The sequence below is a fragment of the Ipomoea triloba genome, chromosome 4 (assembly GCF_003576645.1).
Source record: "Ipomoea triloba cultivar NCNSP0323 chromosome 4, ASM357664v1".
In the NCBI taxonomy this organism is placed as follows: domain Eukaryota; kingdom Viridiplantae; phylum Streptophyta; class Magnoliopsida; order Solanales; family Convolvulaceae; genus Ipomoea; species Ipomoea triloba.
Window position 1 is genome coordinate 33,884,102 of NC_044919.1, and position 23,595 is coordinate 33,907,696.

The 23,595-nt window shown below is 33.7% G+C and overlaps 3 protein-coding genes and 1 pseudogene across 3 annotated transcripts; 1 reads left to right on the forward strand and 3 right to left on the reverse strand.

Annotated features, from left to right (window-relative positions):
- Nucleotides 1-2,055: 2,055 nt before the first annotated feature.
- LOC116017141 (glucomannan 4-beta-mannosyltransferase 2-like) lies at nt 2,056-5,391 on the reverse strand. The gene is made up of 8 exons (XM_031257669.1): nt 5,056-5,391; nt 4,863-4,961; nt 4,380-4,632; nt 3,858-3,968; nt 3,558-3,694; nt 3,182-3,295; nt 2,696-3,096; nt 2,056-2,215 (listed from the first exon to the last, which is right to left on the reverse strand). Exons 1-8 carry the CDS (start codon nt 5,389-5,391, stop codon nt 2,056-2,058), a joined length of 1,611 nt encoding a protein of 536 aa, XP_031113529.1.
- A 1,209-nt stretch (nt 5,392-6,600) lies between these two features.
- Nucleotides 6,601-7,996, reverse strand: LOC116017262 (ubiquitin carboxyl-terminal hydrolase 25-like). Its single transcript, XM_031257810.1, has 2 exons — nt 7,100-7,996; nt 6,601-7,009 (listed from the first exon to the last, which is right to left on the reverse strand). The coding sequence occupies exons 1-2, from the start codon at nt 7,275-7,277 to the stop codon at nt 6,744-6,746; spliced, it is 444 nt and encodes a 147-aa protein (XP_031113670.1). The 5' UTR covers nt 7,278-7,996; the 3' UTR covers nt 6,601-6,743.
- Nucleotides 7,997-9,283: 1,287 nt separating this feature from the next.
- Nucleotides 9,284-11,130, forward strand: LOC116014872 (annotated as a pseudogene).
- A 5,415-nt stretch (nt 11,131-16,545) lies between these two features.
- LOC116014895 lies at nt 16,546-17,944 on the reverse strand. The gene is made up of 2 exons (XM_031254854.1): nt 17,518-17,944; nt 16,546-17,314 (listed from the first exon to the last, which is right to left on the reverse strand). Exons 1-2 carry the CDS (start codon nt 17,585-17,587, stop codon nt 16,668-16,670), a joined length of 717 nt encoding a protein of 238 aa, XP_031110714.1. The 5' UTR covers nt 17,588-17,944; the 3' UTR covers nt 16,546-16,667.
- Between the last annotated feature and the right edge of the window lie 5,651 nt (nt 17,945-23,595).

The window sequence follows — 23,595 nt, forward strand, 5'->3', positions numbered from 1 at the left end:
ATATATATATATATATATATATATATATATATATATATATATATATATATACATACACATACATTAAACGACGACGTATGATGCGAAACCCTAAAATATATCGAATAACATTAAACGACGCCGTTTCGAATCATGTTCCCCCCCCCCCCCCACCTAGATGCACGCAAGCTGCACATCGCCGTTTCGAATCATGTTCATCCCCACCTAGATGCACGCAAGCTGCACGTCATCATCCACATGTGGCTTTTAATCCATATATGCTCTACATGTGAAATTTTATCTAGAGAACCAAATATCCTCATCACAAATATGTTTCATTTATTGCACCTTGCATACATTAAAAAAAAAAGGAGTATATATATATATATATATTGACAGGATAATTGGGCATCAGCACCTGACCCGAACCATCAGCACTGATCCGAAAGCAACAAACGGTCACCCGTTACACAAAGACGACACATTGAGTGCTGATAATTACTCCAACGGCTCTCCATTATCACGACCCAGCACTCAATGAATGCTCACCATTACCAGCACTCAATGCAGCTCACCATTACGTACTGACACAAAGACGACACATTGAGTGCTGCTAATTACTCCAACGGCTCTCCATTATCACAACCCAGCACTCAATGAATGCTCACCATTACCAGCACTCAATGCAGCTCACCATTACGTACTGACACAAAGACGACACAGACACAAAGACGACACATTGAGTGCTGCTAATTACTCCAACAGCTCTCCATTATCACGACCCAGCACTCAATGAATGCTCACCATTACCAGCACTCAATGCAGCTCACCATTACTGACACTCCGTTACACTCACTGGAGGAAGAGTCACCATTACTGACACTCCGTTACACTCACTGAAGGAAGAGTCGTTAGCGTATAAGTAGCAGACTTGTACACTTGGTTTAGGAAGACAACATTACTGGACTAGAGCTCACTATTGTACTGAGCTAGATACTAATAATACTCAAAATAGCAACACATATTTACCGTCATATATATATATATATACACTACTACCTCCGTCCCATTTTGTTTGTCTGATTCGGTTAACGAGGCTTGACTAAAGTTATTTTTAATTCAATTTTTTATAATATTAAATTTAATATTAATATATAAAATTTATATATTTAGAAACTACATTAAAATTACTATTAAACACAAAAAATCAAATTTAAAAATAATTAAAAATTACTAAAGAAAATAAACAATGAAGAAAGAGTTGATTTGACCAATGAATAGTAAACAGGACAGGTAAAATGGGACAGAGGGAGTACTAATTAATTTGAATTCATCCATTTAAAAAATTACAGAACATATAATTCCATTCTCCAGACCGAACTGGTCAAATTACTGGAAATTGGAAAGTTATAAAGGGCAACAAAAATTGAATTGAAGCTTTTGTTCTTATTTGAATTGAAAGTATGAAATTACGATTATTGTGGGGTTAAAAACAATACAAAATCAGGTTTGAAAAGGCATTGTTTTTATTCAAAAACAACCTAAGTGTTATAAATAGTTCCGATCCTCCAGAAAATGTCTTTACATTATTTTGATAAACATAATAAATTTGAAACCATGCATCTTCAAGAGCATAAAAACTGTAATTTTCATAATTATGTTATAATCCGTGTATCACACGACTAAAATATGTATATAAATACCATATATATAATACATTTTCTTTTTTTATTAAATCATACAAATAAATACAGATGGAAAGATCCAAAAATTCAGAAGCCAGCTAGCTAGCTAGAATGACAAAATCCTTGATTACTCATTTGGCCATTGTGCCATCTGCATATATCTCCTAGCTGCTGGAGATGAGCTAAGAAAACTAGCTAAAATCCTAAAGTGTCTTTTTTCTTTTTTGTTTTCCAGTGAAAACCCTGATTCATTCATTGTCCGTCTTCACTAATTATACATATACACTTCTGAATGGTCCTGCTCCAACTTTCAATTAAATTAAATCTTCTACGTACTCCTAACAAATAACGTAACGTACAATTCCTTGATGAGATAATGGTAGCGATCTAATTAAGACGGGACAATAGTGCCGACCCAGCCCACTCCTGCAATCGTAAAGGTTATGACTTGGAGGAATAGGTATATATAGTAATGGTTCTTCCCATGCAAAAAGTCATACACTCCACACACGAACAAGAAAACAGCAAATCCCAACTCATGCAGCAAAATCCTGCAGCATACAGATCACAATAAATATTATGCAGTGATTTTTTTGTGCGACGGTAGAAAACTCGCAATTACTACTTGAGAGTATGTACTGAATAGACTATGTGATCTTAATTGGTAAAAGATCACAAAAAGGTAAATCAAATAATGTACTTTTAGTATATTGTACATTGTATTTAGGAAATATACATTATTTGTGTACTGAATGTACATTATATTGTATAATGTACATTCAGTACACAAATAATGTACATTCAGTATATTAAAAATGTACTTTTTATTATAGTCCACACAGCACTATGTGAATCATGGTCCACACAATAATTTGTCGCCCACAGCTGACCAGCTCAAACTAAGAGAGTTGAGAATTGGACCAGTTCAAACTAAGAGAGTTGAGAATTGAACTTGTGACCTTGTGATTACAAGTTTATATCCTTAGTCATCTTGACTAGAATTATAGGGAATTGGTGATTAGATTAGGTACCTGTCTCTGAATATAGACTTTGTCTTCTTCGGGGCAGGTTTGGAGTTGGATTTGTTGTTGTTGATGGCATCTCCAAGTTTTTCAGTGACGACCCATTCATTAGCTCTCTTGAATTCGAGTAAACCAATGAGGGTGGCCTTGGTGCGGTGGAAGGACATGACGTTCTCGAACAAGATCCAGTAAAACAACAAGTGGATTGACCTAGGAGTTCCCACTGAGTTGAGAATTGTGATAATGCAGGGAATGTAAATGGCTCCCCATTTGGGGACCTCTACTTCCGGCACTAAGATGGTTAAAGGAAGAACCACGCAGTAGAAGAAGAAGGTCACCATGTGAGCTGTGATCTTCCTCACTAGGAAGAAGCTGTAGATCACGTACACCTTCTTCCACACGTTCACCCTCTGCATGCATGCAAACGTACAAATTATTGATGTTTTTAACAACAGCAAGAAAATTAATTATAATATTATATTGTACTATACTCACCTTATTTCTAACAATTTCAATGAACATTTTTCTAAACAAATTGGCAGGGCCACAAGACCAACGATGTTGTTGGAAACGGAAGGCCTTGAAAGTACTTGGGAGTTCACTTTTTACCTACAGTCATTAAAACAACAAACGAAATAATGTTAATGCATAGAGTATATATACATAAAATCTCATTTATAAGTTTGAATCTGCCTCGGTGATGTAGTGTTTTGAGTTTTTACACTACTCTTGAAGTCAATTCTTTACGGGGTTCAACCCTGAGTACTTGCGGGATATTACTCCAAATTTAGTCTTTCAAGGGCAATCCCGATCCTTTTATGAAAAAATACGTAGTGTAGTAATTAATTAATTGAGGAATTTCTTGAAATACATGGAGATCTCCAAGGTAGAGGAATTTCCAGCCCTTAAGACCAGCTCGGACAGCAAGATCCATATCTTCAACTGTAGTTCTGTCTTTCCACCCTCCAGCCTCATTGATAGCAGCAATCCTCCATATGCCACCCGTCCCTAAAATTATAGGGAATGAAGATTAAATTATGTGAATTAGGAAAAGTTTTGGCAAAAATGATTTAATTTGCATGCGGGCATCAGCGTGTGTTGAGGAATAATTAATAAGTAATAATTTAATTAATATAGAAAAGAGCTATGTATATATTATAGTTTCACGTACCATTGAAGCCAAAGAAAGCATGAGTAGAGGAACCCACTTCTTGCTCCACTTTGAAATGGTAATCCAAAGACATTTCTTGCATTCTTGTCAATAAACACTCATCCGCATTTACTGCCAATAATTAAAAAAAACAAACAGAAAAATACAATAATAGTTTAAGTTATTAGGCGTGAAATCATAGTGAATTAGAAGGTAATAAGTAATAACAATATTAAAGCTTTAGTTTTTGTGAGTATAAAGTTAAATAGCATAATAAGTTCACATGGTTATCCCATGCAATGAGTGTAAACTGTAGTCCTGGATAGTGGTGGTCCCACTATCCGTGATTGATGGAATTTCCATGGCTCCATTGCACCATGGAATTAACAGTACTCCACCATATATAGAGTAGAAAACTCATAAAAGAGAATATGAGGTTAACGTCTTAAAAAGAAATAGTACTGCCATCCAGTTAGTTAACTAATAAATAGTAAACATAACAGTTAAATTGAGATAAAGAAATAACACATATTAGAAGCTTACCGAAACGCCAACGAGCTTGAATGAGGGCAATTTCGGGGTTGTGAATGAGGAAAGGGATGGATTGTAAGAGAAAATCTGGTTCAGGCCTGAAATCAGCATCGAAAATAGCTACATATTCGCAGTCTTGGACATAATCATGCGTCAATCCTTCCTTAAGGGCTCCAGCCTTATAGCCACCTCTAGTTACCCTAGTTTGGTATGTTATGTTGATTCCCTTGCTTGCCCACCTTAGACATTCTTTTTCGACCATCTCCTACAATACAAAACAATAGGTCAAGGCTAAAACAAATTAAAACACAATTTCAGCATTTAATTAGTCTCAACTTAATATGTTTTAGGTGGCTAAAAGAAACTGTAAACCACTATCTGAGTACTCCCGCTTCATGACTATAAAAATGTAAATTAATATAATCTAAATGATTGTTCATAATTGATCTATTCAAATTAAGAGGATTGGGATTCAAATTACTGAAATGTATATACCTTGATGTTATGATCAGTAGAATCATCAAGAACTTGAACCACAAGACGGTCGGATGGCCAGGCAAAGTTACATACAGCTCCAATGGAGATCTTGTAGACCTATCCAAGAGCATATAAAATAGAATGTGAGTTTGTGCATATAAAATTGAAGAAATTAAATGCGTTTGGTGTAAATTAAAGAAAAAATGGAGACCTCTTTTTCATTGAACATGGGGATCTGAATGAGGACGGAAGGGAAAACAGAAGTGCCAATCTCGTAATCCTCACGCATCGGCTCCCATTTGTACCTTTTCTCAGGCTTTCCGCAGAAAATCTTGACCAGAATGATCACAATTCCCATGTAAAGCCGCTCGACGAAAAGCATCATAGACATAGTCAAGCACACATAGACGGCGAGCCTAAGCACCGGAACGATCAGCGGCGCCTTTACCAAATCCCACAACAGCCTCATCTGCGCCGCCATGTCCCCTCCCGGCCCCCGGAGCTCCGGCATCATCAACTCAACCTCATTAATCGTCTCCCCCGCCATTATTATTAAAATAATTTTACTCCACCCAGCTACTCAGAAACAGAGCAATCTTTCAAAAACTTTATTCAAGATTACTCTGTGCTTATTCCTATCTTCGAACGCCAAGCAATACTGCTCCTATGCTCAAGATCGATAAGAGACCGAGCAGTATTGTGGCATTGTGCTTATTGTGCCGCGATTAGAAAAGGGGTTTTAGAAGAAAAATAGAGAGAGGGGTGAAAGTAAGTGTAAGAGACAGGGGAGAGGAATTTTATAGTAACTAAGTTTTTTTGTTCTATTTTCCCGGATTAGTAAACGGTGAAGGTTTTGGTACATAGGAATGGAAGGTGAAGAGCGAGATTAGGAGGAAATGGAATTTGTGGAGACGAGTTTATGATTAACTCAACTCCATTGAATTATAATAAAATAGTTTGAGAGGAGTGGAGTGAACATATATGATTATATGAGTAGGTCAACCAATGCACGCCATTGATTGATTATATAAGCAGGCTGCAACAATCTTCGCTGCGCTATACATAAATCACTGGCAAATTATATCATGAACCATGGTCATCTTGTATTGTAGACTCTGGTTCAAAAATAACCAATAGTTTATGTATCTGTAGTTATCATATTATGTATCATCAATTATCAAATTATTTGTAACTATTAACTGTAGGTACAAAATATGTTAACTAGATGTACATAATTTTTGTAAAGGATTCACAATGCAATATGAAGCATGGTTCATAGTATAACAATTGATATACATAGACTGGGCAAATTTTTATGTGGACCATGCTCCACATAGTTATGTGTAAACCATATAAAAAGTATATTTTAATATATTTAAAATACATTATTTGTGTACTTAATATACATTATACAAAATAATATATTTTCAATACTCAAATACTGTATTTTCAATGGATACAAGGTAAATTTTTAATATATTAGAAGTACATTATTTGTGTACTGAATGAATATTATTTGATAATATACAAAATAATATACTTTCAATATTCAAATAATATACTTTATATATACAAATAATGTATTTTTTATTTGGTCCATGCAATAATTACTCAGTACAAACTATATTCATCCCTGCAAGAGTGCAAGGGCTTTCATTACATCCTGTGTGAATATTGTTGCTGCATTTTAGACAAAAATTACAAATCAAATATTTAAAGACTCTGTTATAGTTATGAAATATAAATGGCTATCATATGATAAATAAATATTCCTTCAATTTATGGAACTTCTACGTGCTTAACCCTTGTTGCAAGTTTTAATGTAGGGTAAATCAACGTTTTAGTCCCTCAAATGTGGCCAAACTGTCAATGTTGCCCTTTAACTCAGTATTCATCGATTTAGTCCCTGAAAATAATTGTTTTTGTTACATTTGTTACATAACTCCATCCGGCCAATTTCCGGCGAAGGCTCTGATTTGGCAGGGATAAGTTAGTCTTTTCCTCTTCTCCCTCCCTCTTCATTTTGCTCCGAAACAGAGCTCCTATTGGCAAGAGCTCCTCCATTGGAGCTACCCAGCTTGTGATAAGAGAACTCAACGACCGAGCAATTCGCTTCTCTAATAAACAGAAGGGACACTCGCTCTTCTTCTCCGGGGTTGCATCACCTAGAGGCATAAAATTAAACGAAAATCAAATTCCCGACGCAAAATTTAGGGCAAAAAATAGGAAACAAACAAAACAGACGGAGAACTTACAGGAGGAGGAATGAAGGGATTTGAGACAAAAATTTGCGAGAGGAGGGGTGTAGGTGAGGCACTGGAGGACGGAATTGAGATAGCAGGTGTTGCCGAGGTTTCTGAGCCCTACAGGAGGACTGGATTTGCGTTTGTGGCTGAGGAGACTCGGCTGCCAAGTCATTTGCAGAACAGCCATCAACGACGTGATTCCGCCGCCGCCGCCTCATTGGATGGAGCGCCCCGCCGTGGCCACTGCAGCCCCCACCAGCAGAGTCTCATAGCCTATCATCCGCTTCCTATACAACACAAACCTTATACGTATAAATTTCTATTCCTCTTTCAACCGCAGATTCGGAGGTTTAATTGTGGTTTATAATCAGAGTATATTTTGGATATATCTGTATTTGTGAGGTTTGTTTTTTGTGTGCGCGAGAGAGCGAGCGAGGGAGCGAGATTTGTAAAGGGAAGAAAAGAAAAGAGGGAAAACGAGGGAGTGAACTGAAGAAGAGAAGTAGAGGAGGAAAGCGAAAGCCCCCACCCAACCGCCAAAGAGGCGTGTCGTTATTTTTGTCCAAATCACTTTTCGGAAATCGCCATCCTCCGCTCATTGCAGCCCCTGTACTCGCCGGAAATCGCCATCCACCACCGCCCATACGCGTCATCGCCGGAGTAAAACTCAACCACTACCATCGAGCTCTGTCGATCTGCTGCTGTTCGCCGTCGCTAATCTGTCTCTCGTGCTGCCGTCGACGCCATCAGCTCGCCGAAGGAGATGAAGACACCACCGGAGCTGCCACCTCCTGTTCGCCGCCGCCGGACTGCCTCGCCATTGCCGCCTGGTTCGTCGTCCGCCAGCCAACAAAACGCGAAGAGAGAGGGAGAGAGCCGCTGGAACAGAATTAATGAACTGATTTCTTGATGAGTTTTCCCTTTCTTGCAATGCTGCACGAATCCCTTGAGTTGACCACAAAATGAAGAGGAGGGAGGACTGAAGAAAGGAAAAGACCAACTTACCCCTGCCAAATCGGAGCATTCGTCGGAAATTGGCCGGATGGAGTTATGTGACCAAAAACAGTTATTTTCAGGGACTAAATCGATGAATACCGAGTTAAAGGGCAACATTGACAGTTTGGCCATATTTGAGGGACTAAAACGTTGATTTACCCTTTAATGTATTACTGAAGATATCTCAAGTTCCTGCATGGTGTTTTCTTATACATTTTTATTGCGTGTTTTGTGAATTTTTTTCGATAGTTTCCTTTGTTTCCGTCTGTATTTATCCTCATTCTCTTTTTGAAATTTTCTATAGTTGGTGGTGACTGGCTGACTGCTTGGCATGATTTCAAGTTTGTTCTCTTATCTTTTTTTATATGAGATTTTAGGATGTGCATCGTAGTCGTGTCTGAAACACTAGCTGCTTCAAACTTAGGATAATATGTTGTTGAGTCTGCATAGGAAACTGCTAGACAGGAAAACAAGAGAAAAGGAAAGTCTCTAATGAATGTTGCCTTACAATCTGCTAAATTCTCAAATGATGAGTGCTGACCTGAGTTCAAAATTTGTTATTCTTCATTGCATTGCGCTAACAAATTGGATCCCCTCAACGCACACCAATACTGTGTAAAAAGATCCGGCCAAACTGATCTATGCCATTGGATTAAAACAACCATTTGATATTGGAATCGTGATGTTCAACCATCTGATCTCCTATGTGAATCCTAAAGAACAGAAAGCCAAGCTCCCCTTTCCAAATATGATTTAAGCCCTTCTAACTAACCAATGCTTTAAGCCATCTATTTATGACAAGACTGTGAAGTCACTGAAGTTTATAGGATAGATCACAACCCGCTTAAGGGCAGACATGTGAAGGATGTTATGCCATTCGTGTATTGAAGCCGATGGAGTGATTGTGAGTTTTTTAAATGTCAATTATGGGGGTGGGCTGTAAGTGGTGAAATTATAAGAGCTGTTGAAAGTCATCTGAACCCATACCAATACCCATGTTACTTCTTTGATCTTTTCCCTAGCTTCAACAGATAGAAGCTAAGGTTATTTATAAGTTTGGATGGATGAGGCTCCCATGCTTAACTAGCTAGCTGCGTGGCAAACAATAGGATAGCTTAGCTTACATCAAATAATGCAACTTTCCATATATAAAAGCTCCGATCATCTCTACTCATCTTCAAATTGCATTGAGCAACATCATCCAGAGGCGGAAGCTTATACACATCCTCTGGTCTAACCTGCATCAAAGCAGCCATGATCATCAAACTCCATTTCATAGTATCCTTGTGAGTTAAACCCGCCCCTTAATTTCCAACATTATTTTTGGGTTTGGAGCTTTGTGGGATAGATCAACTTAATTAATTTGTTCATCCCCTACCTTGTGAAAAGTAGTTCGTATTTTATTCCAAACTTTGATGGTTGCATGTGGAATTACATTAATTTCACCCTTTAATTTTAGCATTTTCTTTTTCTTATTATAATTATTAATTAGTCCGATTTTGTCCTATGGGGAGCAGCATCACGATGGCGCAGAATGTGCTGGTAAAAGCTTATCCTCCTACTCCATTGAAGGATGATCTTGACGGTATATATTTTAGCTTCAACTCTCTAGTTATAGTTAAATCACCCTTTCCTCCCTTTTTTTTTTTTGTGGGATAAGGGTAAAAAAGACCTTAAAACTATACTGAACTATGCAATTAGGCCTTTCAACTTCAAAAAATTTTAATTAGACCCTCAAACTTGTTATTTTGGAGCAAATAAGCCCTCTAATATATTTGTGACCTGTAATTGCATCGTTAACTAGAATTTCGGCCAACACCGGCGAACATCCGACCAAATTCCGACAAAAAAGTCAAACCATCAACAACCGGCGATCGTCGCCGTTGATGGTTTGACTTGTTCACGGAATTTGGCTGAAGGTTCATCAGAGTTGGCTGGAATTTTAATTGACCTGTAATTATAGGTCACAAAATAGGTTAGAGGCTTATTTGCTTTAAAATAATAAGTTTGAGGATCCAAGTGGAGCTTTTTGAAGTTGAATGGCCTAAGTGCACAAGTCATATAGTTTGAGGGTCCATTTGACCCATAATCAGAGTTAATTTTAATTTTTTTTTTTAGAACCAGCCCCTATTTTTTTGCAGATTATGTAGGCTTAAGGAATGCTACTCCACAATTAGTGGCTATTGCCATCATCGGTGCAACCTCAGTGGTACTCTTTAAAAAGAAATTTATTGATGGCCCTGGATTTTGTCGTGCTTGTTGGATGTTAATGTTGATCGGTAGTGTTGTTCTAGATTCCACGGAAGATAGTTCATTAACTACGCCGTTAATCTTACTTCACATAGTTGTGAATTCGGTTGGACTGTCGTATTGGATAGTTTTAGATGTTAACGAGTACAAAAGGAAGAAGACATGGCCTTCAATGGAGCTACTGTTTGAAACTGGAGTGTGGTTATTTATGGTTATTTTGAGTTGGGTTGAATTTATGTCAGGGAGATTGTTTAAGGACAGAGAATTTTTTCACCCATATTATTTGTATCCAATCGCAATAGCTCTTAGTTCTATGATTGAAAAGTATTTGACAAAAAAAGGGAAACTGATGGAGGAGATGAGTTGAAACCAGAAGTCATTGGAAATGGGGAGATGGCCTTTGATGATTTAGTAAGAAGTTGCTTGAAAGAACCTCAAAATGTAATATAACTAAATTCGATCAAAAGATAAATGATTTCACAAAGATGTTATCTATTTTAGTAGCTCGAGGGCAGGAGGCTCTGAAAATAGATGAGCAACAGGAGGCCCCGAGGCAGGGAGTGGAACCCGGGGCTCAAACTAATAATAATGATCAGGAAATCGTGATGGATCTCTAGGAGATTTGTCTGAACTTCTCGTGAGAGCAAGAATGAGTGCATGCAATCTACTCACAACTCACAAAATACTTGGATGATGGTGAAGACCTGTACAGCCAGTGGCGGAGCCAGGATTTGTTGGTGCGAGGGGCCAACAATTGCAATGTATTTCATTTTCCTTAACCGTAAAAGCATAGTGTTCAAGGAGATGATTTAACTACCTTTTAACTACAATATCTAGACTTTTTGCAATGGTGAGAACGGATAAATCATCATCCCCAATACTTCAATAAAGAATAATTTATTAAAAAAATACAACGCTTTAAAAATTAAAAAAGAAATAAAAAATTATCTATAGACTTGGAGCTTGAAAATTGAAGAGAAATTACCTGCACTGTAGGCCCCGCAATCAACAGGCTTAATTGCTCAAAGCTTTATTCTCCAATTCATAATACCATAATTTCCCTTCTTCCTGCATTTATTTCAATGGCACCCAGAAAGGGATACAAATATAAATTAAGGAAGACAACGATGGAACAATCTCGAAATTTATGAGAAATTTAAGAAAAGAGAAATGAGAAAGAGAGAGAGTCAGAGAGACGGACCTGGTTTTCCTCTCTCTGCTTGCTGCTTGCTCACTGCCTACTGAATACAATGAATGGGAATAGTGGAGTATAATACGGAGTAATTCCACTCTTCTGCTGAAATTTAAGAAAATGGTTGGCTTTTACTCTTTTCAAAGTACCATTACTTGTTGCCTGCTTATTTTTTTCTCCACTACTGTGACTGCCGAAATGGAATATTGCTTGGTGCTTTCCCAAACCTTTTGTCTTCAAGTCCACCTAATGCATATGCATTATATATAATATAATAATAGAATGGAAGGGAAGGGAAAATAGGATGCGCTAGAGGGGGCAGGGGGGCCAAAAAGCCATTATAATATATATTTTTTACAAAATTTACTTCTGGATGAGTAGAGGGGGGCCAAAAAAAAAAATTTATAATAGTAATAAAAACAAACAAAAAAATATTTGGGGGGGCCAAGGCCCCCCCTGTAATCACCATGTGCCTCCGCCCCTGTGTACAGCCAAAATCAATATCTTTCTATTAACAAAATTGTATTATGTCAATTACAAGTCTTAGGCTAACTGCACCTTAGATTGTTTTTATCCCGGCCAGTTTAGCATTTGCAAGTCTATGTAGATTTTTTTTTTTTAAAGAAAAAAAAATCATTTAACAATCCAGTCAGCACAAACGTGTGTTAACTTTTTAAAAATGTTAATTGTTATTTTTTATTTTACTTTTTCCAAGTTCAGCAGCTTACAGTTATTTGAGTTCCATGACTTAATTGTTGTTATCAAGATAGTTCAGTGGCTTATTTGTACTTTAAGCCTGGAGTTAACTTGTTAAAAATGTTAATTGCTCTTTTTTTGATCTCAATGACTTAATTGCTTTATTTTTTTTTTAAAGTTCAGTAACTTATTTGGGGGTTATTCGTACTTATTCGAGTTTGATGGCTTAATTGTTGTTTCTCAAATAATTCAGTGGCTTATTTGTACTTTATCTCAAATATTATTTACAATATGCGCCTGTTTCAGCCAGGAACATACGCCCGCCTAGTGTGCATTTTACTTAAATAATTATAATTTATTTAATTATTAATATTCTTTTATTTTTTTTCTTTTTCTTTTTCTCCAATATTTCATTTTCACTTGATATATTTTCATTCTGTGCATCGCACGGGTCAACTACTAGTATATATAACATAATGTAATAATATAAATCAAATAAGCAACTTAAATTTATTGATCTGGAATTTTGGAAAAGAAAAACCAGCAGCAGAATAAAGGAGCGCAAGTAAGAGGAAAATGATGGCAAACAACTTAATGAAGCGTTCCATTAGTCTTGATTTTTAAAACTAAAATTTTAATTTCTTCAAACAAATCTATGTAAATGAGCATGAAAGAGTGCAAGCATGTCTATATATATATGTGTGCGTGGGGTATATTATTGGTTTTGTAATGTATACGTATTATTTTCATCCATTTCATGTGATATGTTCGTTTGGTAATGAAAACGTATTGTTTTCAAGCACCAAAGATCCCAGGTATGACCTAAACATGTAATAAACAGTGTATATATCACTAAATTTTTTTATTCAATTCCCTCCATATCCGATCAAAAATAAAAATTGTTTTTATTATTAAGTTTCAATGGATTACTCCAATGAATATAAATGTACAATTTAACTATCAACTTAAACTTTTAATTGAGATTGAACACATATTTTAATATGGTAGCAAGGCAAATATAATGCCAAAAGTCATCAGTTCGGACCTCTGCGTCACCCAATAAAAAGATATTATGATCCACGTGTATAACCCAACTACTAGCTTAGGTTTCTAATTGAGATGGAGCACATGTTTCAATCGTGTTGAGCATATAATATCAGTTTAGTTAATTCTAGCGGAGGTCCTTTGTCTTTTGTGACAGTTTCAAATTTAGTTCGAGACTATCCCATTTTGGACTTTTTATCCTTTCGATGACTTTTATGGTGAAACCCTATTTCAGGCAATGTTATTTTTGTCTCTTCAATTTTTTTTTTAATTTTCTCAATAATTTAATTATAGCGCAGATCTCTTGTCTTTGTTGACAATTCTAAATTTAGCTTTATATAATCCTTTTTGCTATTGTAAGGACCAGAAATATCCAAAATATGATAGTCTAGAGTATTAAATGACAAAAACAATAATTTAAGACTAAATTTGAATGAAATTGCCAGCCGCTAAAATTCACTGCAATATATTTACTAAATATAATAAGAGTCAATGTTGGTAATGTTATAGCGTGAATAAAAATTATGTTGGTGTAATAATGTTGATTGGTAACTTGTATTTTGAATTATTCTTTGTAGAGCTAGTGTGTGGGTACCTTCCCCCTCCCCCACCACACCCCTTTATATATATGTATATATATACACATATATAGCATTAAAGTGTATGTAAAACTTATATTTATGTTTAGAGTCATTTCCATTTTTGGTCCTACTGTTATTGGGGCATTGCCAATTTTAGTCCACTTCATTAATTTTTGCCACATTGCGGCCAGTCTTATTTAGTCCTTGCCACTTTTAGTCCACCGTTAAAATTTTCGTCAAATTGTCATCCAAAATAGGGGTATTTTTGGTCTTTTCATGCTTTGGTAATCTCCTTGACCCTTTGCAATGGTTTTCCTTACACATTTTCAGCCATTGAAGAGGTCTGGCGAAAGCCATGTGAGCCACATTACAAAGCCATGGCTTTCGCTGTACCTCTTTATTGAATGAAAATCTGTAAGGAAACCCACTACAAAGGGTAAAGGAGATGATCAAAGCATGAAAAGTTCAAAATACCCCTGTTTTGGACCGTTATTTGACGAAAATTTTAACGGTGGACTAAAAGTGGCAAGGACTAAATAAGACTGGTCGCAATGTGACAAAAATTAATGAAGTGGACTAAAATTGACAATGCCCCAATAACAGTAGGACCAAAAATGGAAATGACTCTTTATGTTTAAATTATTAATAATTTGGGTAGCTCAATTGGTTGAATTCTAAACTTAATGTTAGAAAGCCTATATGTCACAGGTAATTTAAATTTCGCCACCATTCAATCGATTTTCTGGCTCCATCCCTGGCTTGTACAATAAAAATACACTTCCAAAGTTACCATCTTTAATTTTTTTTTCTTTTCCATTTATGTACTGTAAGTGTACAAATGATACACATTTGGACCACCGTTAATTGGCTTAATTATTAGTCAAAAACCTTAGTTTAAGTTTTTTTTGTTTTTTTTTTTTGTTTTTTTTTGAGAAGAACCTTAGTTTAAGTTTTATTAGGTAGTTTTGTCAATTTCCTGGTTTGAAGGCAAAGTTCTCTTCGCACAGTCTGGATCAGCGCCAGTGAGCAGTCAAGTGGGCAGTTTTATCCAAACCAGATTTAGTCTTCATGATCCACTATTTTTTCTCAGATCTATACTTCTTGCTGAAGCTTATTTTGAGTGGATTTCAGCTGCAAAAATTAAGGAAAGTTTGGTTAATGGTTTGACTATAAATAGAGCTCAAACTCATGGGATTTGTTACACTTTTAACTACAATATTTATCCTGATTTAATTACTCTATCAAACCAGAATTTACGAGAGGACTTCATATTGGTTTCTTACATTGCTTCACGTGTTCTTATCAGCTTGGTTGCTTATTTGAAGGTTCGGCCGTGTTGGTGAACCTTGATGACTTGCACAATGTCAACTTGAAGATGAGGAAGGCTTAGCTAGGAGTACTTTTTGTAACCATTAGTGTAGGATGGTTGTTGTATGACTCCTTGTGATCATCTAGTGGATTGGGCTGACGTGAAGTGCCCCGCAGACGTAGGAGTGGAGCTCCGAACTGCGTAAACAATTATGGTGTCTGGTTCTTTTTATTGCTTTATTTTTTTATGCTTTTATTTATATGTTTCTAGTTGATTAATTTTTCAGATAAATAATTCTTTTAAAATAAAGTTGGAATCTTTAGCTAAATTGTACATTCAAGACCCACAATACAATTTCATGTACAAACTTTAGTATTGAAATATTATGTAAATTATTTATTATTTTAATTTATTGCTTTTTATAAGGAAAGTTTTAAGTTTGAATCCCATCCCAATTAAAGGTTGACATAATTGTTGAACATATGACATATACTATAAATTTACGTTAGAGTGTAATCTACAAATTTAAAAAATACTTATTGTTAAATATTTTCTAACATTTTAATAACAACAACAACAATAATAACAATAATCCATTTAGAAATTCAGGCGTGTGCATGTCTGAAGAATTCCATTATTTGATTCAAATTTACAAATAGTGTTGCAACCAAAGTATACCCTACTTTCCGTTACATAATAAACTTAGGGTGTGTTTGGAAACCCGGAAAATGATTTCCAGAAATCATTTTCCGGATTTCTAGTGTTTGGCAAGTGAAAGGAAAAGATGGTCAAAGGAAAATAAGAGGTTGGTCAATGGAAAAGAAGGCCTCTTTTCCGGAAAATGACTTTCGGATTTTTTTTCCGGAAGTCATTTTCCGGAGCCTTCATCTCTGCCACACATTTGCCTTCATCTCCGGATTGCGTGATTTCCAGACTGGTTTCAAACCAGTCTGGACTGGTTTCGTGAAACCAGTCTGGACGGGTATCCAGACTGGTGCGAAACCAGTCCACTGGTTTCCAGTCGGCGAAACCAGTCATTGGTTTCGCAAATCTGACTGTTTTGAATTTTTTTTAAAGATTTTATTTTGTTTTCTAGATATTTTGTTTTTCATTTTCTGGAAAATTAGCCAAACACACAAAGACAGTTTTCTGCTGCACATCCAAACACAAGAATGGAAAATGTTTCCGGAAAATAAGTCATTTTCCAGAAAACATTTGCAGAAGTCATTTTTCTGCTTTCCAAACACACCCTTAATGGTTTTGATAACGAGTAACAAACAACTATTCTAAATTTGACCCGTCTCAAAAATTAAGGTCCTTGGGTTACTCTCACAAAAATGCGACTCTCATTATAAAATTATAAATGTCGCAACAAAGGTGTGCACAAACAAAGTCCCTCCAACCATAAGAGTTCTGGAAATAAAAGAAAAAGAATATCCTAAACGAGACTAATGTAAAACTGTAAGAGCCGGTTGAGCTATATCCGCCCGGCCTCTACCTCAAAGTCTTTCATTGACAAGTTATTGTTAGAGCTTCCCTCCGCTGAGCTACTAAATTACAGAACATTCTTGTGAAATCATTTAATTTTTTGTTGAACTCAATTTTATTACCACTCTGAGGTCCTTTCATGCAAATTCTTAAAAAATCACGAAAGGCATTCTCCACATTTTTGATAAGTTGTGATTTCAGTAGATTTTCTCTAACTTTCCTTCCCCTTTTCCAGTAACTTTCTACTATCGAAGTAAAAGCTACTGCAACTTGATACCATTCAGTTATTTTATATTCTTTGTTCCGTTGCGTGTGCTGTGCAGCAACTACAGTACAATTAAAAATAAACATAAAAAGCCAAGCTCCGATTTCAAAGACTAGATCATTTGACGGCCTTGTGTTTCTCTTATTATACTCTCTAACACTCGAACGTATCCAATACGTTAGTCCATATAAAGCGACCGTAATGTGTAAACAGATTAACAAATAGCTTAGTGGCTTAATATTCCGCGACTTTAAACCAGCGTTGTCAAACGACATCAACAACCATAAACCAAAAATTAATCCAGTGCTATCAATGAAATTTCTCTTAAAGAGTTCCAATGTGATCACAGTAATGATGACAAAACCTCCAATTAGTGCAATACATTTTTCAAGGGGATGCTTATCTGCAAAAAGATAGCAGGCGTCTCTAATAAAAAATTGAAATATTTCAAATCAGAAAGCAACACATTACAAAGGATAGATGGAGGGTGTGAAAACCACTCCGAGCAATCAGACATAGAAACAGACTGCCTTGTCAACAGATGGGCTGCCTGATTCGCAGATTGTTTAGTAATTGGGTTAAAACTTATAATCTTATATACCTGACCTATATTCATCCACCACGAAGGAATAGGACCTATTAGCAGCTCCGTTATGAAATGAATTTTGATTGTCATAGCTGCTTGCTGACGGTTAGAGGATGTGTATAAGCTTCCGAATCTGGATGATGTTGCTCAATGCAATTTGAAGATGGGTTAGTTAAGATGATCTAGGAGCTTTTATAGATTTAGATTCCTCTTCTCTTGCGAATTAAAGCGAACAGGAAATGAAAAATAAAATAAAATTAGAAGTTGAATTGCAATTTGAAGTAAGGTAGCCTATCCTATTGTTTGCCCGCAGCTAGCTAGTTAAGCATAGGAGCCTCACCCATCCAAAATTAGATAGATGCTATAAATAACCTTCTATATATCTGTTGAAGCTAGGGGAAAGAGAATAGCGTACGTAAAAAAGAAGTCACATGGTGTGTCGAGATGGAAATGGGTTCAAATGACTTTCTACCACTCTTATAATTTTACCCCGTACTCCATAATTGACTTAAAAAAACTCACACACCCATCGACTATCGAATATAATGTAATATAAACCGCATAAGCAAATTAAATTTTTTGATAGAGAATTTTTGAAAAGAAAATACCAGCAGCCGAATAAAGGAGGGCAGGTAAGAGGAAAATGATGGCAAACAACTTAATGTCCATTAGTCTTGATTTTTAAAACAAATTTTAATTTCTTCAAGCAAATCTATGTCAATGAGCATGAAAGACTGCAACCATGCTGCATGCTTGCACTCTTTCATGCTCATTTACATAGATTTGTTTTTAATTTCTTCAAACAAATCTATGTAAATGAGCATGAAAGAGTGCAAGCATGTCTATATATATATGTGTGCGTGGGGTATATTATTGGTTTTGTAATGTATACGTATTATTTTCATCCATTTCATGTGATATGTTCGTTTGGTAATGAATCCGTATTGTTTTCAAGCACGAACGATCCTAGGTATGACCTAAACATGTACTCCGTAATAAACAGTGTATATATAACTATTTTCTCCGTATCAAAAATAAAAATTGTTTTTAGAGTAAATTCCACCAAAGGACCCTTGTTTTTTGTGGCAATTTAAAATTTAGTCCCAAATTATCGTTTTTACCATTTAACATCCTAGACAATTATTTTTTGGACACTTTTAGTTCTTCTCATGACTTCTCCTATTTTTAGTAAGGGCATTTTGTCTTTTTATATTTTTATTTTGTTATTTTTTCAGTTTCAACCGGTTTAATTGGTTCAGAACTTTAGATAATCTTTGATTTTAGTAATCATATTTTCAACCGGTTTTTAGTAAAGTTATAATCCAATTAAATCGGTTGAAATCGGAAAAAATAACAAAAGAAAAATATGAATAGACAAAAATTCCCTTACTAAAAATAGAAAAAGTCATGAGAAGGACTAAAAGTGTCCAAAAAACAATAGTTTGGGATGTTAAATGGCAAAAACGATAGTCTGGGACTAAATTTGGAATCGCCACCAAAGACGAGGGACCTCTGGTGGAATTAACTCTTGTTTTTATTATTAAGTTTCAATCGACTCTCCAACAAATATAAAGGTACAATACAACTATCAACTTAGACTTTTTAACTAAGATTGAACACATCTTTTCATTTAGTATAAGAGCAAACCTAATGTCAAAAGTAATGAGTTTGGATCTCCGCGTCATTCAATAAAAATAGATTATGGTCCACGTGTTTTTTTAACCTATAAAAAGGTAATTGACATGCACACGTGAAAGGACGTGCTGAGTATAATCTATATCTATACTATGTATAAAAATAATACCCTCCTCCAAAATTTTCATGCCCAAACGTAGGGCATTTTAGTAATATGGTAATTATTATGATACAATAATATTAACTATAAGTGGTTATAATTCGTTATTAGTAATATGGTAATTATTATGATAGAATTTATTATGATAGAATAATATTAATTATAATTGGTTATTATGGTAATATTATAATATTATTTTTAGTTGTCTATATTATTTGATTATTACACACTGATGTGATAGCAGTCTAGCAACTATAGTGTTACATTAGTTTTATTTATCTGATTACAAATTGATTCTACACTCATGCATAATTTTATTTGATTACAGAGTGCTTAATGACTGAACTTATTACATATTATTTGGTCTTTAGTAATAATATAATTAATAAAAAAAATTAAGTCAATTAAATATGTATATATAATAATAATAAGAAATCATACTCTATATATCTATATAACTGCAAATCAATCAATATATAATTATATATATACGTTAGGCAATTAGGAATTATTATAATTATATAATTAGAAAACTGTAACGGATATATATATATATATATATATATATATATATATTTATTTATTTATTTATGTATATATTTATGTATATAGTTAATATTTAAATATCTATAAGGAAATTATTATACTTTCCTTTTGAATTAGTCTTTTCCACATATAAATACAAATTTCTAATCCTTTTAAAATAAAAAACATTTGACACACCTCGACCAATTTATCCCTAGTCTCCCCCATCATTTCTTTCTTTTCTTTCTCCACATCAGTAGGGCTTCTCCCCCTTATCTTCCCCATCATTTTTTTTTTTTTTTTGCATCAGTAGGTTGGCGAACCAGAACCGCCTTGTTGGAATGGATTCTATTTTCGTTGTCTCAACAATCAAACGGTCAAAAGCTCCCAAATCTCACCAGCAATAGTAGAAGGCAATGCAGAGTGCTTAGACTCATCTCTTTGTGTTCTTTCCGTATGAATTTTCTACCTTTTTCTAACTCTATTCCCCTGTACTTCAATATTTGTTTGCAGTTTATATCGCTTGGTATGAACTCGAAGATACTTAAGGAGGCTCTGCTTCAGCAAAAGGTAAATGAGGAGGAAGGGGCTCGGTAACAGAACCCTAATGTTTAGTTTATGGAAGAGCGTATAGATGCAATCGAGGATGATGACGACAGTGATTTTGATAATTTTGTAGGGTTTTATTCAACTCATAGTCAGTATGTTGACTTCGAGGTTTGTACATGCCATTCAAGTTTCTATGTTTTTCTTATACAAAGCTATAATTGTAAATTTATATTAGGCAATTATATTAATATAATTAATTATTAAGGCAAGTATAATTTATTTTGTACTGTGGACACATTATTTTTAATAATTCCGATTTAATAATATTATATCTTATTTATTATATATTATTAGTACAAAATAAATCATGCATGACTTAATAATTAATTTTTAATATTATTGACTAATAATTATTTATTGTAATTCTCTTCACCTTTTTCGGTGTAATATTATTGACACAAAATAAATTATACTTACTTTAATATATAATTATTTTTTAATTTAATTTCTTAATATTTATTAATGGTACTGGTAATTTTTCACTTTTTTCGTGTAATTATTATGGTAATTTTATTGTACTATATTTTAAAATTGTGGCAATTTCATTAATTATTATGCTAATTTATGGTAATATATTTTAATATTAGAATAGAAAAAAATATTATAATTGATATAGTTAATGAAATTAGTATGGTAATTCCCACAATATTTAATAATTATAATTAATATAATTAACTTCATTGTGCAATATTTTTGGCAATTTCATTAATTGTTTTTGACAATTCATTAAATTATAATAAACAAAATATGAAATATAATTAAAAAATAAAATTATAAAATTAACAAAATATGTGTTCATAAATATTTAATTTTTTAAAAATACATGCATATGCACTATATTAATCATACAAAATTTAAATGTTAATTTTTTAATTTCTAAATGTACATTTTTAATTATAAATCTATCAATATAAATTATAATTAGTGAAAATTATATTATAGAATTTTTCTATATACAAATTAATAAATATTATGTGTATATATAATTTATTATACAATCATATAAGGAAATGCGTCGTATTATAATTTAAACTTACTCATACAAAATTTAAAATTTACATTATTTTATTGATTTCTAAGTATAACAATTTTAGCTATTATTCATATTTTTAGAATTATATATATATATATATATATACACACACACACAATTAGGAATAAATCAGCTTAATTATGTGAATTTTTTCTATAAAATTAGAGATTATATTATAAATTTTGTATGTTATGAAAATAGATACTTGACCAAATATATAAAAGTCAAACTATATTATTATATTGTATATTTAATATCTTTTTATTTTTTTCTATTCTTTAAGTTTAAATTCATAATAACAAAATTTTTTATATATTGATTGAAAATATGAAAAGATCTTAATGGAAATGGAAACGAAAATCATGCAAATTTGAAAAGGAAAATGATATTACTAATTGACTGAAAATTATTTAAAAACTTTAAAAAAAATTAATTAGACTTTTCATTTTGAAAACTTTAAATTTTAAAAAGATTAATCAGACATGGGTCGTTAATTTTTTTTTATAATAATTACAATTAATTCATTCAAATATGGAGGATGAAGAAAAAATTAAACGTGATATGGTGAAAATGAATATAGTTAAGGTATAAAAGTATAATTGCACATATATTAGTGTAATTGAGTAATAATATTTACCTAATAATTATAATGGTAATTAATCTAAACATTGGTCGTTTAATTTATTTTTATAATAATTATAATTAAATTATTTCTCATTTTTCATATTTATTTTAGTAATAATATAATATAATTACATAAGTTATATTACATATCGATCTTTTAACGATAATTGTAGACAAACAAGCTAAGTCATATATTATTCAATTAATTGAGTAATACTTTTGCACTAATTTTATAATCAAATAAATGCATACGTTCAATATTAATATTTTTTTATAATTTCATCTTTATTTTTATTATCTAACTATATAATAAAAAATTTATCCGTGTATCGCACAGGTAATTGGACAATTATTATTAGCTCTAATCAAGAAAGAAAAACATCAAAAAACATAATCAATCCAACCAATTTCATCAATTGCGTTATATAATATTCGATGTTATAATTTATATAATTGTATATCGATCCAAATATTCTTAAATTATTATAACAAATTCATTCCGTGCAACGCACGGGCGAAAATATTAGTAATATATAAAAATAATTGTATAACCCAACTATTAGTTTATGTTTCTAATTGAGATGGAGCACATGCATGCTTTAATCGTGTTAAGCATATATAATATATAAGAGTTAATTATAGTGGATGTCCTTTGTCTTTTGTGACAGTTTCAAATTTAGTCCGAGACTATCGCATTTTGGACATTTTCAGTCTTTCCGATAATTTTTCCGGTGAAACCTATTTATGGCAATGGTATTTGCTCTAGAGTATAACTAGTGAACTAGTTCGATTAGTAGTGCAGAGTATCAATAACGCGCAAATAGTAAATAAGCAGTAAAGTAAGTGCACAATAATAGGAGACGTTTGATAGGCCAGTTCGGAGTATTCATTCCTACGTCTAGAGGGCACCATTGAAATAGTTTTCCAACTCTTCATTCATAATCAATTCAAACATGTTTACCAAACAATTGATTTTGAGCGAAGAATTGAACTTCGAACTTCACGGATGCGTCACACCCTATTTAATCATGTCGAAGCTTCTTGAGGAGTTGGTGTAGATCTCACGATCTTCCAAGTTGAGACTCCCCCTCAACTACAACTCTCACGAGTAATGTTTCAGTGGTTTACAACCAGTAATCTTCAACCATCAAATTCAACTTGATATGAATTGTGAATTCACCAAGTTAATTGCTCAGTTTAGCATATAGAAAATTGTGCGATTGGGTGTGTCATGCGATTGTGTGGTTTAATCTGAGCCATTTATCTTGCCTAAATCAACACCCATGATTTACAATGATTAAAAAAATGCAATGGCAATTTGATCTTTTTGCGTCTAGGTCAAATTTAAAGTGCGTGATTTTCCTTTGTTAAGCTGTGCAGTTTTCCTTCCTAAGGTGCGTGATTTGTGTACTTAATGTGCACCATTTTAATTTTTAAAGTGCGTCTTTTTGTATTAACCGCACAACTGCACGAGAAGTTATATTTGCTCATGATCCACTCCATCCATCCATC